The sequence below is a fragment of the Plecotus auritus genome (assembly GCF_963455305.1).
Source record: "Plecotus auritus genome assembly, chromosome: 8".
NCBI lineage: Eukaryota > Metazoa > Chordata > Mammalia > Chiroptera > Vespertilionidae > Plecotus > Plecotus auritus.
This window is the reverse complement of record NC_137782.1, coordinates 1,383,270-1,400,393: the sequence shown is the minus strand read 5'-3', so window position 1 is coordinate 1,400,393 and position 17,124 is coordinate 1,383,270. Positions and strand designations below refer to the sequence as shown.

The following is a 17,124-nucleotide window of genomic DNA, read 5'->3' as shown; positions in this document are numbered from 1 at the left end:
CAGCTGCTCTTCCTGTCGGAGGCGGCCTTCCAGAAAGGGAAGAACAAGTGCCTGGAAGGGCTCAGGCTTTTCCTGGTTGCCCGGGACTCAGAGAGGAGACTGGAGGGAGGGGAAGCGGTGCGGGGAGGGCGGTGCTCCTTCACCCTCAGCTGCAGGTCTCTGCCTGGTGGCCGTCCCTGCCCTGCCCACCTGTGGTAGGTGCTGCTGCTCAGCCAACCCGCCAGCTTTGGTTTCTCTTTTGTTTGTTTGTTTACCCTTTCCTGCAGGGGGGGGGGGAGGGGAGGGGGAGAGGCAGTGGACAGCAAGCAGGAGTGGGGAACCAGCGGGCTGGAGTGGGGGACCGGCGGGCTGGAGTGGGGGACCCGCGGGTGGGCGTGGGGGACCCGCTAGTGGGCGTGGGTCCGCAGGCTTGCACAGTCTGGCAAACCAACCCGCTTCGGCCCCGGGGCCGCTGGCCATTTCACAACAGCAGAGCGATGTCCCTAAATCTGCTCATCTTTGGGGGTCGGTGAGAAGGCCCGGCCAGGCCCCGCCCCTCGGATTCTGAAACCGGGGAGGCTCTGTGCTCCTCCGGACTCCCAGCCTCCAGGTGACGCCCTGCTGGCGCCTGGATGGGAGCTCACCTGCAGGGCGGTGCCCTCCGCCAGGGCTCGCTCCGGGCAGAGGGATCGGGTGTCTTTTTAGGGACCGACGTCTACGTGGGCCCGCCTGCCCGGAAGGCTGGCTGTGTGCACACGTGTGAACTTCACACGAACAGCGTGAGGCTGGCTGTTCATGGTTACTTGGCACGTGGCGGTTGTTAATCTACGGTGCATCGTTTAGGCAGGGGTGGGCAAACTTTTTGACTCGAGGGCCACCATGGGTTCTTAAACTGGACCGGAGGGCCGGAACGAAAGCATGGATGGAGTGTTTGTGTGAACTCATATAAATTCAAAGTAAAGGAGCGGAGGGGAGAGCAAGAGAACCGGATAGAACAGCCGGATCCGGCCCGCGGGCCGTAGTTTGCCCACGGCTGGTTTAGAGTGATGGGGGGGGGGGGGCGGCGTTGAGCTTAGAACATATGGAGTTCCTGAAAAGAAGACACGGGTTGTTTTTTAAAATATATTTTTATTGACTTCAGAGAGGAAGGGGGAGAGAGAGAGAGAAACATCAATGATGAGAGAGAATCACTGACCGGCTGCCTCCTGCACGCCCCCCACTGAGGATGGAGCCCACAACTCGGGCCTGTGCCCTGACCGGGAATTGAACCGTGACCTCCTGGTTCATAGGCGGACGCTCAACCACGGAGCCATGCAGCCGGCAAGACAGGAGGTTTTAACATGCTTTTTATTTTCAGACGCTCTCCGTGGAAGAAAGAGCGTACACAGCTTCCTAAAGCAGTGGTCGGCAAACCGCGGCTCGCGAGCCACATGCAGCTCTTTGGCCCCTTGAGTGTGGCTCTTCCACAAAATACTACGGCCTGGGCGAGTCTGTTTTGAAGAAGTGGCATTAGAAGAAGTTTAAGTTTAAACAATTTGGCTCTCCAAGGAAATTTCAATCGTGGTCCTGTTGATATTTGGCTCTGTTGGCTGATGAGTTTGCCAACCACTGTCCTAGCCCAGCCGTGGGCAAACTACGGCCCGCAGGCCGGATCCGGCTGTTCTATCCGGTTCTCTTGCTCTCCCCTCCGCTCCTTTACTTTGAATTTATATTAGTTCACACAAACACTCCATCCATGCTTTTGTTCCGGCCCTCCGGTCCAGTTTAAGAACCCATGGTGGCCCTCGAGTCAAAAAGTTTGCCCACCCCTGGTCCTAGAGCAACAGAAACACTGCCTTTGCACTGGTTACTCGCCTTGCGACGCTGCGCCCACTTTTCCCGGAGCATTTATTTCCCATCGTCGTAGGGAGTTCAGATCCGGGAGGTCATGGCCCTCACAAGGAAGGCAGGACTTGATTTTTTTTTTTTTCTAGGCAGTAGACAAATTTCAGTGCGTGGTTTCTGGAATTTAATTGGCAAGGTGTGGGTGACGTTCGCATTGAGGGCTTCATGCCGCGGTGGTTTAATTTGGTGAAAAACTGGCTATGACCAGAGAAAAGACTGTTAGGAAATGGACCAGTGTTAAGTTTGTGTATGCGTGCGTGTGTGTGTGCGTGTGTGCATGCGTGCGTGTGTGCGCGCGTGTGCGTGTGCGCGCGTGCGTGTGCGTGCGTGTGCGTGCGTGTGCGCGCGCGTGTGTGCATGCGTGCGTGCGTGTGTGCATGTGCGTGTGTGTGTGTGTGCGTGCGTGTGCACATGTGCGTTTGTGCGCGCGCGTGTGCATGCGTGCGTGTGCGTGTGCGTGTGTGCATGTGCGTGTGTGCGTGTGTGTGTGCGTGTGCGTGCGTGTGTGTGTGTGTGTGTGTGTAAGAGCAGTATTTTGGGTTCATTCACCTCCTGCCAGTCTTCGTTGTTAGGTAATCTCCCTGCATTCATACGTACACCCTCCTCTGAACCCCACGTTTCTGCTCCTCTCATACCGACGGACTCTGGGGCGTCAGGTCAGGCTTCAGGCCGGAATGCACCAGAAGGGAGGGCCTCGTTGACGTCTCCTGCACGCAGGCCCGAGGCCTGGCCGCGCGGCGGCTGCCAGAAGGGCGGGTTCGTCGCGATCCTCGGTGTCTGGCTCCGGCTCTTACCGTCCGGTGCGCTTTTTATAAAGTGCCGAGCTATAAATGGAGTGCAGCCACGGCGTATCAGTCTTACGGCGGAGCTTTCACGAGGCGGTTGTTTGCGATGGACGCTGTCGGGAGCAGAGAGAGACGCGTTTCCCTTGACCACGGCGCTGCAGAAACAGTCCTCGCCTGGTAGTAATTACGGCCACATGATCGCGGGCGTTTCTGTCTCCTGCCAGGGCCTTTCCATGCGCCAGGGGCTGGGAAGGAGGTCCGTGTGCAGCCGGCGCGGGCTGGGGCGCGGCCCGTTGTCTCCGGGGCTCGGCGTGTTTGCTTTGATCAGGCCCGGGATCCTGGCTGCGCAGGGAGACGAGTTTCGGGAACACGGGTGTCCCTGCCAGGGCGCCCAGACGGCTTGTGGATCCTCATTACTTTCCCCTGGCTTTTGCGCAGGTTGTAAAAAGTAAACGCGGCGGAGCCTCGGTCTGACACGGACCGAACAGAATTTCTGCTGCTTGGCCTGACGCTGATCCCACGCTGGAAATTAATGGAAGGCCAGGGTTTGTGGCCTCCGACACTTTGAAGCCAGGGCAATTTTTCATCTTCCCCAAAGTTGTAGTTTTACTAAAGCGAGTTGTAGCCATAACAACCCCGAGGAGGGAGGAGGATGAGAAGGCTAGAGCCACCTGCCGGCGCCCCGTCGGGGCCTCACACCCCTCACGTGCCCGGGTAGAGCCACGTCTGCAGAATTGGAAACAGAAAGCTGCCCTTCGTTTTTGGGATAATAATTGTTTTCTTTGTTCAAACATGAAGCCTTTGGCCTGGCCGGTGTGGCTCAGGGGTTGAGCGTCCACCTAGGAACCAGGAGGTCGGGTTCGATTCCTGGTTGGGGCCCAGGCCCAGGTTGTGGGCTCGATCCCCAGTCGGGGGTGGGGGGGGGTGCAGGAGGCAGCTGATCCATGATTCTCTCTCATCACTGATGTTTTTCCTTCTCTCCCTCTCCCTTCCTCTCTGAAAAATAAAAGTAGATTTTTAAAAAAATATATATTTTATTGATTTTTTACAGAGAGCGCAAGGGAGAGGGATAGAGAGCTAGAAACATCGATGAGAGAGAAACATCGATCAGCTGCCTCCTGCACACCCCCTACTGGGGATGTGCCCGCAACCGAGGTACATGCCCTTGACCAGAATCGAACCCGGGATCCTAGAGTCCGCAGGCCGATGCTCTATCCGCCGAGCCAAACCAGTTAGGGCAAAAGTAGATTTTTAAAAAAATTAAAACAAAAACAAAGTTAAGCCTTTTATCCAGGTTGGGACACTAAATCCAGGGTCCGCCGCACCCCTTTGAGGGATGGGTGGGGAAGCTGGCTGTGCGGGTGAGCTCGGTGTCATGGATGGAGCCCTCAGGGCATCCGAGGGCCAAGAAGGAGAGCAGGGCCTGCAGCTGAGATGGGGCTGCAGACCCGGCGTGTGGGGGTTGGTTTACCAGGACCGTCCTTGGCACAGTAGTTCCTGCAGGGGAGTCTGGGCGCGGCGCTTCGGGGCAGCTCCCCTATTACAGCCCCTTTGTGGGGGTCAGAGGTTTGAATGGCGATGGGGTTCAAATTACGATTGGATCCCAAAAGGGCTTCTTGAAAACTCCCTAAGGAAGGCCCAGTGCCTTTCCTGCAGTGTAGCCCCCTGTGGGGAAGCAATGGCGGGCCATGTGAGCTTTCTAGAATCTTCTTACAGCCGCCGACACTAGGAATGGGAACCCACAGCCGAAATAAACACGCCTTTTTTTTTTTTTTTAAATATATTTTATTGATTTTTTACAGATTGGAAAGGAGAGGGATAGAGAGCTAGAAACATCAATGAGAGAGAAACATTGATCAGCTGCCTCCTGCACACCTCCCACTGGGGATGTGCCCACAACCAAGGTCCATGCCCTTGACTGGAATCGAACCTGGGACCCTTCAGTCCCCAGGCTGACGCTCTATCCACCGAGCCAAACCGGTCAGGGCATAAACACGCCTTTTGAATCGGGGGCGCGAAAGCATTGGTCAGGAAGGTGGAGACGAGAAAAGGATCTACTTAGGAGGAGCGAGGTGGATGCCAGCTCTCTGGATGCCCAGACATTAGGGCTGTGCACCCCCCCCACCCCCCCCAGGGTCCCTCCCTCCGCAGCGTGACCTACAAGCACCCTGGCACGCTGGCCGGAGGCTGCGGCCTGAAGTTGTAGCAGGAAGAAGCCTGACGGACGTGGGTCCCTGAAGGCTCCGCCTGCAAATGCAGGAAAGCAGACCGGTTCTTGTTAGCGTCACAATGACCCGCATTTTAATGACCAGCCGTGTCCTGTCGGAGCCAGGGCTGCAGGCCTTCAGCTTCTGGGAGCTGGAGCGTCAGGCCTCCTTCCTCCGGTTCCCTGTTTGTGATGTTAGATTCCTGTCCGGTGTCCGTGTCCATGAAGAGGAAGGCGGGCTTTAGCCTTGTCCTCTGCGTCCTCCTTCAGGTATTCCGAGCGTGTCCTTATTTAGGAACAAACAGGCCGCAGACGCGCGCGGCATTTCAATCAGGGCATCGGCATCCAGCCGCCCGCGGGGCAGAGACAGGGAGCTCCTGCCCGGTGCCCCCGAGGCTCCGTGTGCGGGCTCCTGCCACCGCGGCTGAGGGCGTGGGGCCGACCTGCCGCAGTCCGGACGGTCGCCTGCCTCGCGGGGTTGCTCTCTGGCCCGGTGCGTTCCGCCGCGGGGCCATGGTCTGCCGGGGGTTGGAGCCACGCACGGCCCCGTTGTTGCGTCTGCAGCTGGAGATGAAGCTTGAAAGCGGCGACGTCCAGGGCGGCGGGTCTTGGCGCAGAGCGTGGCCTTGGGGAAAGGCAGGCGGTTAAGATGCGCTGTCGTCGCGGTGCCCGGCGCTCCGGCCCGGGAGCAGCTCCAGCCGGCTCTTCCCTGCGGGCTTCTTCCTTCGCCACCTCGTCGTCGCCACGAGGCGATATCGCTCAGCCTTCACCTGGACACCAAGCTGCGCTGTGCAAAGTACCAGGCGGACAGAAAGGACGCCGTGCCCCCCCCCCCGCCCCGCTCCTGCCCCCAATGAGTGGCCTGAACCCAGGATGTTGAAACGGCCACTGTGTAGAGTTGAGATGGTAATTTTCCAGATGGCAAATCGACCCAAATGACCAATTTCCTCAAACAAGGCGTTCTTTTTTTTTTTTTAATATATTTTATTGATTTTTTACAGAGAGGAAGAGAGAGGGATAGAGAGCTAGAAACATCGATGAGAGAGAAACATCGATCAGCTGCCTCCTGCACACCCCCACTGGGGATGTGCCCACAACCAAGGTACATGCCCTTGACCGGAATCGAACCCGGGACCCTTGAGTCCGCAGGCCGAGGCTCTATCCACTGAGCCAAACCGGTTTCGGCGCGTTCTCTTTTACAACGAACACGTTCCGCTACTTGCTGTTTGAGATGGGACGTCTGCTTTCCCTCATCAGCCGAGAGGTTACGGTAGATGCTGGACGGGGTTGATCTTGGCGTAGTGGCCGTTTGCAGAGCGGTGATACAGTTAAGTTCATTGCAGATACGGAGACGGGCTTCGGGACAACTGCCCGCAAAAGGGGACGAGCCCGGCTGGGCATGGCTCCGTGGCTGAGCGTCAACCTATGAACCGGGAGGTCACGACCTATGACCCGGGAGGTCACGGTCCGATTCCCGGTCAGGGCACATGCCCCGGTTTCGGGCTCAGTCCCCCGGTGGGGGGCGTGCAGGAGTCAGCTGATCGGTGATTCTCTCTCATCATTGGTGTTTCTCTCTCTCTCTCCCCCCTGCCCCCCCGTCTCCTTTCCTCTCTGAAATCAGTAAAAATATTACTAAATGGAAAGGGAACATAGTGACTTGGAGGAGGAAGGTTTGTCGAAGGGCGTTACGTGCAAGGGAGCAGAACGCACTTCCCGACCCTTGCTGGCTGTCCCGAGAAAGCTGGCCCGGTTTGGTTTCTGTGAATTCTGGACCGCACGTCTCACCGATTCCCCCCGTGTTAGAACAGGGCGAGCACAGAGAACCATGCGCATTTCTTAGGTGGTTTGATGCGACTCGTCTTATTAACTATTTCATTATCGGCTCTGTCTGAGACAGCTTGTTTCCAGCTTTGGAGGGCGTTCTGCCTTTCAAAATTGATGTCTTATCAATGACGCCACGGATTACATTATCCTGATTACCCCTCAAGAGGCCTGTTCTCTCCCCCTCCCCACCGTGCTCTCCTGCCCCAGGAAGGTTACCCCTCCCCACCGTGTTCTCCTGCCCCAGGAAGGTTACCCCTCCCCACCGTGCTCTCCTGCCCCAGGAAGGTTGGCCCCTCCCCACCGTGATCTCCTGCCCCAGCCCCTCCCCACCGTGTTCTCCTGCCCCAGCCCCTCCCCACCGTGTTCTCCTGCCCCAGCCCCTCCCCACCGTGCTCTCCTGCCCCAGCCCCTCCCCACCGTGATCTCCTGCCCCAGGAAGGTTACCCCCTCCCCACCGTGTTCTCTTGCCCCAGCCCCTCCCCACCGTGATCTCCTGCCCCAGCCCCTCCCCACCGTGTTCTCCTGCCCCAGCCCCTCCCCACCGTGCTCTCCTGCCCCAGGAAGGTTGGGGGCACTGCTCTCCAGTAAGTTAAAGACTCGGAGAGCATTTTAAGTTTTCACTGAGCTGTCAGGGACAACGCTGCTCGTGGCCTCCTCTCTCCTCCCCGAGGCGGGGCAGGCCCCGTGCTCTGGGTGGGCCTGGAACTGCGTGCGGTTTGGCTTTCGATGCTGAGGGCCCAGCTCAAGCTGTTGACCTGGTGACCGTTTACAACTGTCCTTTGGGTAGTTTATTCCATTTTTCGCTGGTTTTCAAAACAGGAGGCACACCGTGCACGCCCGCGCCCCGGGTTTGGGTCGGTGAGGATGCTCTGCGGCGTGCGGGAGCTTAGGTTGCCCTCGCTGCGGAGCAGATCCTGGGGCGGCTGCGTGTTCCGACGGGTTTCTGAGTCAAGGTCAATTTCGCGCCCTGTGGTAATCAGCTCCGCGGATTCTGGACTTGCGGCGAATTCTGGCGATTTCCCACAAAAGAGTATATTTAGCAGAAAAGGAATCCATGCTTCGGCACCGGTTTCCTCTCTCCTTTCCATGGCAGCCTGTTTAACGTTCAGGGGGGTTTGTCTCTTGGTGTTGAAGCAGCGCCCCCTAAACGTCTTAAGGGTGGCAAACGGGACAAGGGCGCACGGTGGCGGGGAGAAGGAAGGCTTCCAGTCACCGGGAACTGGGGAACGTCGGGGAGACCCGCTTTCGATTCTTCCCTCATCGAATCTGCAGTACAGCCCCGCTCCGCGCGCGCCCCCCCCGCCCCCATCGCAGCTTCCAGGGACAGTGTGCGTCTGTCCTTGGTCCAGAGAAGATGACAAGTGACTGTGAGAGAACCTGTCGGTAACCCTGTCCTCACGTCTCGGTTTCCCCGCAGACCCCAACTGTAAGCTGGAGGACAAGCCCGAGGATGGCGAGGCGCTAGACGGCCAGAAGCGGCCGGAGGACACGGAGGAGCTGGAGGACGAGGCGGTGCACAGCTGTGACAGCTGCCTGCAGGTGTTCGAGTCGCTGAGCGACATCACCGAGCACAAGATCAACCAGTGCCAGCTGGCAGGTACGCCCCCCCCCCCCCCTCGCCTGCTCTCAGCTCCCTTCTGCGGCCCTGGCCGTCCTCCTCCTCCCCTCTCCCCTGACCTTCCTCCTCCCCGCGAACGAACGCGCGGTGAGTGCAGACCCGCCTGGGAAAGAATGGTGAGAGGCCGGAGCACAGCAAACTCAGGGTCCCAGTCCTTGGGGTTTGAACTGCACCTCGAAGGCCGTAGCTAATGGGTCTATTTTAGTTTCTATTTAAAAAAACGCATTTTTATTGATGTCAGAGAGGAAGGGAGAGGGAGAGAGAAACATCCATGATGAGAGAGAGAGTCATGGATCGGCTGCCTCCTGCACGCCCCGCACTGGGGATCGAGCCCACAACCCGGGCCTGTGCCCCCACCGGGATTGAACCGTGACCTCCCGGGTCACAGGTCCTCGCTCCACCCCTGAGCCACGCCGGCCGGGGCTTCGTCTCCATTTTTAAACACAGGACCTAGGAGCTGACCGGGGTGGCTCGCGTCACGTTTGAGAATGCCTTCTGAGCAGTCGGCTTCCAAAGGCGGTGAGCTTCCGCTCGCTATTCCAGCGGACACGCCGTCCGTCCCCCGGAGCTCCCTGCCCTCTGCCTGGCCGCGCCTTTGTGAGCCGGTGGCCAGGCCCTTGCTCTCGGACGGCACCTCCCTCCTGAGACGGGAGCTCACGGGTGGCAGGGCTGCGTCTTCCTTGTCCCGGCACCCCGCACCTGTGGCGCACAGTAGGTGCTCACGGAGGCGCGGGAGCTTTCTGCCCCACGGTTCACGGAAGACTCAGACAGAGTGACCCGGAGTGTGAGGTGCTCCGGTGAACGGCTGGAGAACGCGCAGCTCCCCAAATTCCTACCCTCTGGACCCGGGAAACCTGCAGGAGCGAGTGGTCTGGCACCAAGTGGGGTGTTGAGGTGTTTTTTCGATTCCTGTCGTTTCCCTCCTCCTGTGTGCAGCTCACACGGCTCCTGTGTGCGGTGTGTGTAGGTCTCCTTCTCTCCCCGTTTCATTTTCCTGCACACACGTGTCTTCAGCTGCCCACGTGGAGGAAACGTGGGCACCAGACGCGGCGGCCCCCCCGCTGCTTTGCGCAGAGCGTTGCTGTCTCTGTACGAGGGTCATCGGTGTTCCACTCTAACCCGCGTTCCGACACCGGTCCTTGCGGAGGTGCTGGACTGAGTCCGGTGGACGGGGATCTCGATTCCAGCGCACGGCGGCTCCTCTGGGGCGGGGGGGGGGTGGGGGGGGGTGGGGGGGGCTCCAGGCAGCCCGCCCGTTCCTTCGGCCCCGGGATCTGTTTTCTTTCAGAAAACCCGTTAGCGTTGGGAACCCCGGGGTGAGAATTGATGGCGCGTATATAAACATCGGCCGTGTGCAGTGTATTTGAGTGTGTGTGTGTGTGTGTGTGGCTTTCGGTAACTTTCCTGATACAATTCCAAGTTGATAGAGATTTGCAAGACAACGCCTGTAATCCCCACGCTGCCATTTCCCTGACTTCCAGTTGTTGATGGCTCCCCCGCTGGCTCTGTGGTTCCTTGTCTCTCCCTTCCATCACTCCCTTCCTCTCAGTCATTTGAGAGGAGGTTGCAGGCATCACGCCCTTCGAACTGCGTCCTGTGTCCGTCCTAAGAACAGACGCGCCCCCTTGTTGGCCTCAGCACGCTCCCCGAGACCAGGATGGAGAACACGCACGTGGAGAGCTACCCTCTCCCCCACAACGGCTGTTCCAGTCACGTCCTTCAGAGCGACATGCGGGGTGTCCCCCCCACAATGCATACACCCTCTGAATGAGGATCCCCTCCAGGGGTGGAATCGGAAGGGAGGAGGCGTCGCTGGAGCTCCCCGCGGTGGGTATACATTTCGGGGACCCCCTGGACTTCCCTCACCCAGACAAGGATCGCGCACAACACCGGTGGCCGTGTCTCTCTTCCGTTTCCTTCCACCTGGGGTGCCCTCCCAGGTTCGATCTTGCTCGACGAGCACCTCGGAGGATGTCCAGCTGTGTTTGGGTTGGTGCGACGTTTTCCCGCGATGGCATTGGGGTCGTATCCGTCCCCGGCAGGAACCCCTCCCCTCCCCCCCAAGGACGCTGTGCCCGCTCAGCGCATCGGGCCAGGAAGTCTGGGAGCTGGTCTGTCCCCCGTTGTTGCTGTTAATGCTGAGTACGGGTCTGAGGGGGCACCCACCAACCTCTCGGCTGTAATTCTCTATTATCCCTTTGAGAGTCCTAAGGAATGTGTGGGGAGATCCTCTGACGCGATGGCCATCCTCATGAAACAGCCGTTCTCACTCTCTGGTTGATGTTTCCTGGGTGAGCTCTTGTTCCGCCACCTCTTCTCATTTTTTCCATTCGTCTATGCATATCCCCACGGGCTTTGAGTTTTTATCCTGTTCGCTGCGTCACAGTTCATTGCTGTCATTACCTGATGCCCAGATGGCTCGAGAGTGAGCCAGCAGGAGGCCCTGCAGACTGGATTCTGAGCCGTTCGACTCTGTCTCCGTCATTACTTGAGGTCTGACTTAGTGCCCGTTCTTGTCCCGGTCCTGCCACCAACCTTGCTTCCGTGAGCCCTGCTGCCTGTACGGGGACAGTGGTATTTGGAACCAGGATTGGACACCTGCTCACCGCTGGAAGTACATCCGCTCTAGACCCTGCAGCAGGCAGGGTTAGGACATGCATGTGCATGCTTGATGGACTCCACCCAGTAGAGTTCGTAGTGGCACACATATGCATAGTCACACACATCAATGCATGTTGCTCCCTCTACTGAAGACGGTTGTGTTCTTGCTGATTCTTCTGATTTAACCCAATAGCCCCGGCATGTTCCAGTCCTTTCCTTTTCGTGTCTGTTACGCCCTCTCTGAGCAGCGAGAACCCCAGCTCCCCTCACCCCCCACCTCCCCCGTGCGTTCACTTGGCTCTTGAGTCCAGAAGACTCATTGAGTAAAGAATTGCTTGCTCCTGTCATCGCCATAAGCGGACCACCCGAGTAGCAGTCAGTAGTTCTTGATGATTATTGCCGCTGTGACTTTCATGTGACATTGACATGCCGTGTAACTTGTAAATCCTGAGTGTCCGGTATGAGGAGTTTTGACAAAACGCATGCACTCATGTGACCCACGTTCCTAAGACAGTTTCTTCCTCCTAGAAATTTCCCTCCCATCCCTTTCCACGAGGGAGGCCCCCCTGGAAGGAACTGGTTGTAACGTTTCGATGAGTCGTGCGCGTTCTAGGACTTCTTCTCGGTGGGACCACACCCATGTCCCCTTTGGTGGCCAGCTTCTTTGGTTTGGCTTAATGCAGGGGTGGGCAAACTTTTTGACTCGAGGGCCACAATAGGTTCTTAAACTGGACCGGAGGGCCGGAACAAAAGCATGGATGGAGTGTTTGTGTGAACTAATATAAATTCAAAGTAAAGGAGCGGAGGGGAGAGCAAGAGAACCGGATAGAACAGCCGGATCCGGCCCGCGGGCCGTTGTTTGCCCACGGTTGGCTTCATGTCTGCGAGAGGCGTTCGTGCTGTGCGTATGTTTGTTTCTCAGTTGCTGAGTAGTTGGCCATCGTGTGACTGTGTTGTAACCTCTTTTTGATTCTCCTGTTAGTGTTTTGGTTGTTTTAAATGTCGGGTTATTGTGAATGAAGTTGCGGGGACCCTTCCTCTGTGGATCGTTTTGTGGATAGACCTGCGTTTTGTTTCTCTTGAGAGAATAGAAGTACTGGGCTAAGGGTGTCGGGTGGGGTATGTAAACGTTCACTCTAAGTTTTAACTGGATGAAAACTTTTTTAAAAAAATAAAACTTTATTGTTCAGATTATGACAGTTGTTCCTCCCCCTTCACCCCCCCCGGCTCCCCTTTATTCGGTCCCACCCCACCCCATGCCCTTACCCCCCTCCCCCATTGTCCTCGTCCATAGGTGTAAGATTCTTTTCCAATCTCTTCCCAGACCTCCCACACCCCTTTCCCCCCAAGAGTTGTCAATCCACTCCCTTTCTATGCCCCTGATTCTATTATGTTCGCCAGTTTATTCTGTTCATCAGATTTTTTTATTCACTTGATTTTTAGATTCACTTGTTGGTAGATATGTATTTGTTGTTCATAATTTTTATCTTTACCTTTTTCTTCTTCTTCCTCTTCTTAAAGAATACCTTTCAGCATTTCATATAATACTGGTTTGGCGGTGATGAACTCCTTTAGCTTTTTCTTCTCTGTGAAGCTCTTTATCTGACCTTCAATTCTAAATGATAGTTTTGCTGGGTAGAGTAATCTTGGTTGTAGGTTCTTGCTATTCATCACTGAATATTTCTTGCCACTCCCTTCTGGCCTGCATAGTTTCTGTTGAGAAATCAGCTGACAGTCATATGGGTACTCCCTTGTAGGTAACTAACTGTTTTTCTCTTGCTGCTTTTAATATTCTCTCTTTGTCTTTTGCCCTTGGCATTTTAATGATGATGTCTCTTGGTGTGGTCCTCTTTGGGTTCATCTTGTTTCGGGTTCTCTGCACTTCCTGGACTTGTAAGTCTATTTCACCAGATAGGGGAAGTTTTCTGTCATTATTTCTTCTAATAGGTTTTCAATATCTTGCTCTCTGCACCCCCATAAGTCGGATGTTGGTACGCTTAAAGTTGTCCCAGAGGCTCCTTACACTATCTTCATATTTTTGGATTCTTTTTTCTTTATGGTTTTCCGGTTGGGTGTTTTTTGCTTCTTTGTATTTCACATCTTTGACTTGATTCTTGGGATCCTCTAGTCTGCTGTTGGATCTCTGTATATTATTCTTTATTTCAGTCACTGTATGCTTAATTTCTGATTGGTCCTTTTTTATATCCTTGAGGGTCTCACTAAATTTCTTGGAGGTTTCTAGAAGATTCATGAGTAACCTTATAACCGTGGTTTTGAACTCTATATCCAGTATTTTGCTTTCATCCATTTCTTTCATTTGTGACCTGTTTCTTTGTCTCCGCATTTTGGCTGCTTCCCCGTGTTTGTTTCTATGTACTGGGTAGCTGCTAAGTCTCCTTGAGTTGATAGATCACCTGAGGTGTACTCGCTTGGTGCACCCCTTTGTGGGCTGTGTGCACAGTCTTGTTGTAGTTAACCCTTGATTGCTGTTGGTATCACTGGGAGGAATTGACCTCCAGGCCAGTTGGCTGTGAAGATCAGCTGTGTCTATAATGGAAGAACTGCTGTGTTGGAGACACCCTTATGGGGCAGGACTTGCTTCAGTGGGGCTTTGGTGCTCACTGAGTCTGCCCCTTGAGTGTGTTGCTTATGGATGTGAAGAGTGTACTCTGGATGGTCTGACACTGACCACTGGGTACTCTGGCTCTTGGATCTCCAAGGAGGTGCAGGGTCAGCCACTGTCTGGGCCGCCCAGCTGGAGCTACAGAGAGATCTGCAGATTCTTCCTCTTTGTTTGGGGTTTGGGGGTGCCCAGAGGAGGCCCAGCTGTGATGCAAGGCCGCTGCTGCTGCCGGGCCTTGGGCCTCCTTTTGGAGGCTCTGGGGCTCTCTGACACAGCTGCAGTTTCTCTTAGGCCCGTGGTTGGCAAACTGCGGCTCGCGAGCCACATGCGGCTCTATGGCCCCTTGAGTGTGGCTCTTCCACAAAATACCACGGCCTGGGCGAGTCTATTTTGAAGAAGTGGTGTTAGAAGAAGTTTAAGTTTAAAAAATTTGGCTCTCCAAAGAAATATCAGTCATTGTGCTGTTGATATTTGGCTCTGTTGGCTAATGAGTTTGCCCACCACTGTCTTAGGCAAAAGAACAGGCCATTCATATGCAAAAGCCGCTGCTCACAGCTTGGGTGGGTTGTAAATTGGGTGGGGCGGGGTCTCTGGGAATCAGCAGGGCGGAGCCAACAGCATTGGCTGCCCTGAACCAGAGAAATCCCTGGTTCTCTGTGTCCCGCACCCCCCCCCCCCCCCGTGCAGGAGCAATGATCGCTGCGAGCACCTCTGAGAGAAAGCCGCCCCGCGTTCCTGTCCCGATGCCAGACAGTCCACTTTCTCCCCGGATGTGCCTGGGTCCCCGAGTCCCACCGGAACTGGAGCTCAGAGCAGTCGGGAGCTTGTATCTCCCTCCAGGTTTAAAGAGCTGCACATCCAGGTGCCAGCACTTTCCGCGCCTCTTACTGGCCTCACTGCGCTCTCTTCACCTCTCCAGTTGTGGGACTTCCCCTCAGCCAGCTTTCCCGCGGCTCTGGGTGGTAGTGGTCCTGCCGTTTAGTTGTGGATTTGCTGAGGTTGTGAGAGGCAGCAAGTACAGGTGCTGGGTTGCTTCTCTGGATGAGAACTCCGGAAGCTGGTACACTCCTGCCAGCACCTGAGCATGGGAGTGGTGCCTCTTGGCCACATTCCTGCTGTCGGTCTCTGTGGTTTTAGCGTTCGGTTGGGTGCGTACGGGTCGTGTTTGTGGATTTCCTTACGTTTTCCAGCTCATGTATAGTTGACTTCATTTAGTGCATTTCCCCCGAGAAGGCGTGGTTCCCGGGGAATCCCAGCAAGGGCAGGCGATGCGTTCGGTTCTGTTTTCGGTGGAGTAGCTGGCGCTTTAAAGGAAGCGTCGTTGGTGCAGAATGGGACACCCACCTCGGGGGACAGGCCTGGGTGCTTGGCTGACAGGCCCCTGCGGACCTGCTCACGGGCACCCTGCCTGGGGTGAGGGTGCTTGTCTCTCGGGGGGCGGGGACCTCCCCCTTCACGTCACTGAGAAGACAGACTTCCAGCTCCACTTGTGCTCCCTGACTGCTGAGTGTCTGCCACGTGGTCCCCTTAGGCTCAGCTCTGTGCACCGAACAGCCGCCGGGTGCACTCTTCCCGTGCAGGGTCTGCATGAACTCTCCGACGGCGATGCTGCCGGCAGCGCGGGTTCTCAGCACGCGGTGCGGGGAGGTAATGTGTACGGGTTACGTGTTGTGTCTCTTCACACACAACAGCGGACACACTCGGCTACAGTCCTTGGTTTGTGCGGATGCTGAGCTTCCTAAGAGCAGGGAGCCTAAGAGCAGGAGGAAGGGGAGGAGGTTGGAGAGCAGTCAGACATCCCTCGAGGGGTCCCAGATTGGAGAGGGTGCAGGCTGGGCTGAGGGACACCCCCCACCCCCGTGCACAAATTTCATGCACTGGGCCTCTAGTAATAATAATAAAAAGATTAAAAAGAAAAAAGAATGGTCCACGGTCCGTGGAGGAGGTTGGAGAGCAGAGGCTGGGTTGTAACTCGATGGGCGTGTTTCAGGAGCCGCGGACCCCGTGGGCCTCGGTGCCCTTCGCTGCTGTCCAGGCCGGTTTCTTGCCGGGGGAGGCAGGTGACAGGAGAAGCAGAGGTGGAGGGGCGGGGAGGGTGCAAAGGGAGACACAGAACAGGGACCATCCACATTTGTTGAAGGTGTTGAAGTGGACACGTGAATCATCTAAGAGTCTAATCTGGGGAAGATTGAAGACTGGGAGCATTTTCATTAAAAAAGACACTTTTACCTCCTTCTTTGGCCACAGCCTTTAATGTAAATCGGGAGGCCGACTCTTCCAGTTTTTGTTTCCTGTTGCTTGACTTAACTCTGTTCTTGGTGGTTTTTCTCCTTCTTCCTCCTCCTCCTCCTCTTCCTCAACTCCTCCTTCTCTTCTTCCTCATCTCCTCCTCCTCTTCCTTCTCCTTCTTCCTCCTCCTCCTCCTCCTCCTCCTCAACTCCTTCTCTTCTTCCTCATCTCCTCCTCCTCTTCCTTCTCCTTCTTCCTCCTCCTCCTCCTCCTCAACTCCTCCTTCTCTTCTTCCTCATCTTCTCCTCCTCCTCCTCCTTCTCCTCTTCATCTCCCCCTCTCCGTCATCTTCCTTATCTTCCTCCTCCTCCTCCTTCTCCTCTTCCTCCTCCTTCTCTTCTTCCTCCTCTTTCTCCTCCTGCTCCTCCTTCTCCTCCTGCTCCTCCTCCTCCTTCTCCTCCTCCTCCTCCTCTTCTTCCTCCTTCTTCTTCTCCTCCTCCTCCTCAACTCCTCCTTCTCTTCTTCTTCATCTTCTCCTCCTCCTCTTCATCTCTCCCTCTTCCTCCTCTTCCTTGTCTTCCTCCTCCTCCTTTTCTTCCTTCTTCTTCTTCTCCTCCTCCTCCTCCTCCTCCTCTTCCTCATCTCCTCCTCCTCCTCTTCCTCCTCCTTCTTCTTCTCCTCCTCCTCCCCTTCCTCCTCCTCATCCTCTTCCTCTTCTTCCTCATCTCCTCCTCTTCCTCTTCTTCCTCATCTCCTCTTCCTCTTGTTCCTCATCTCCTCCTCCTCCTCCTCTTCCTCTCTTCCTCATCTCCTCCTCCTCCTCCTGCTCCTCTTCCTCCTCCTCCTTTCTTCCTTTCCCCTTTTCCTTCTTCTGCAGGAAGAAGTGCTAGTTTAGCAGAGGAGGGCACTTCTAGTTTTCTTTCCCCCTTAGTTTTGCTCTTTCTCTCGTCGCTGTTTTCCATCCTGTCTGTCTTGTCACTTCATCTGCCGTGTGTGCACCTTTGCCAGCTTCCCCGCTTCCTGTTCTTTCTCCGTGTCTTTGTCCACGTTTCTCCGTATTTCCTCCCTGTGGCCCAGCCCCTTGCTGGGGTCTCAGCTTTGCTCTTGGCCCCGTGGCTCCCCTCCCCCTTCCGTCGCTCTGGAAGCCTTGCCTAGGACAGCCTACCTAGAGGAAACCGGGCTCCCTCCGCATCAGAGGCCTTGCCGAGTGAGCCAGCCTCGCCCAGGCCTTAGGGAACGAAGGTCAAGCAGGGAAAGGCACCTGTGGATTGCGTGGGCCCCGGGTCCAACCCGTGACCCGGACCAGACCCACAGACAGGAGGCTCGGCAGGAAACCCGGAGGCCTGACGCGTCCCCGCGGACGGGTGCCCTGGAA

General features: G+C 56.2%; 1 protein-coding gene across 4 annotated transcripts in view; it reads left to right on the top strand.

Annotated features, from left to right (window-relative positions):
- Positions 1–17,124, top strand: part of ZNF521 (zinc finger protein 521) — a 321,390-nt gene that overhangs the window by 32,245 nt on the left and 272,021 nt on the right. For all 4 annotated transcript variants that reach the window (XM_080686741.1, XM_080686738.1, XM_080686739.1 and 1 more), the window contains one exon: positions 8,096–8,275. Coding sequence is in view for 3 of the 4 variants with exons in the window: in XM_080686738.1 (XP_080542864.1) it covers positions 8,096–8,275 (180 nt within the window). In the remaining variant the exon portion in view is untranslated. The remainder of the gene's footprint in view (positions 1–8,095; positions 8,276–17,124) is intronic.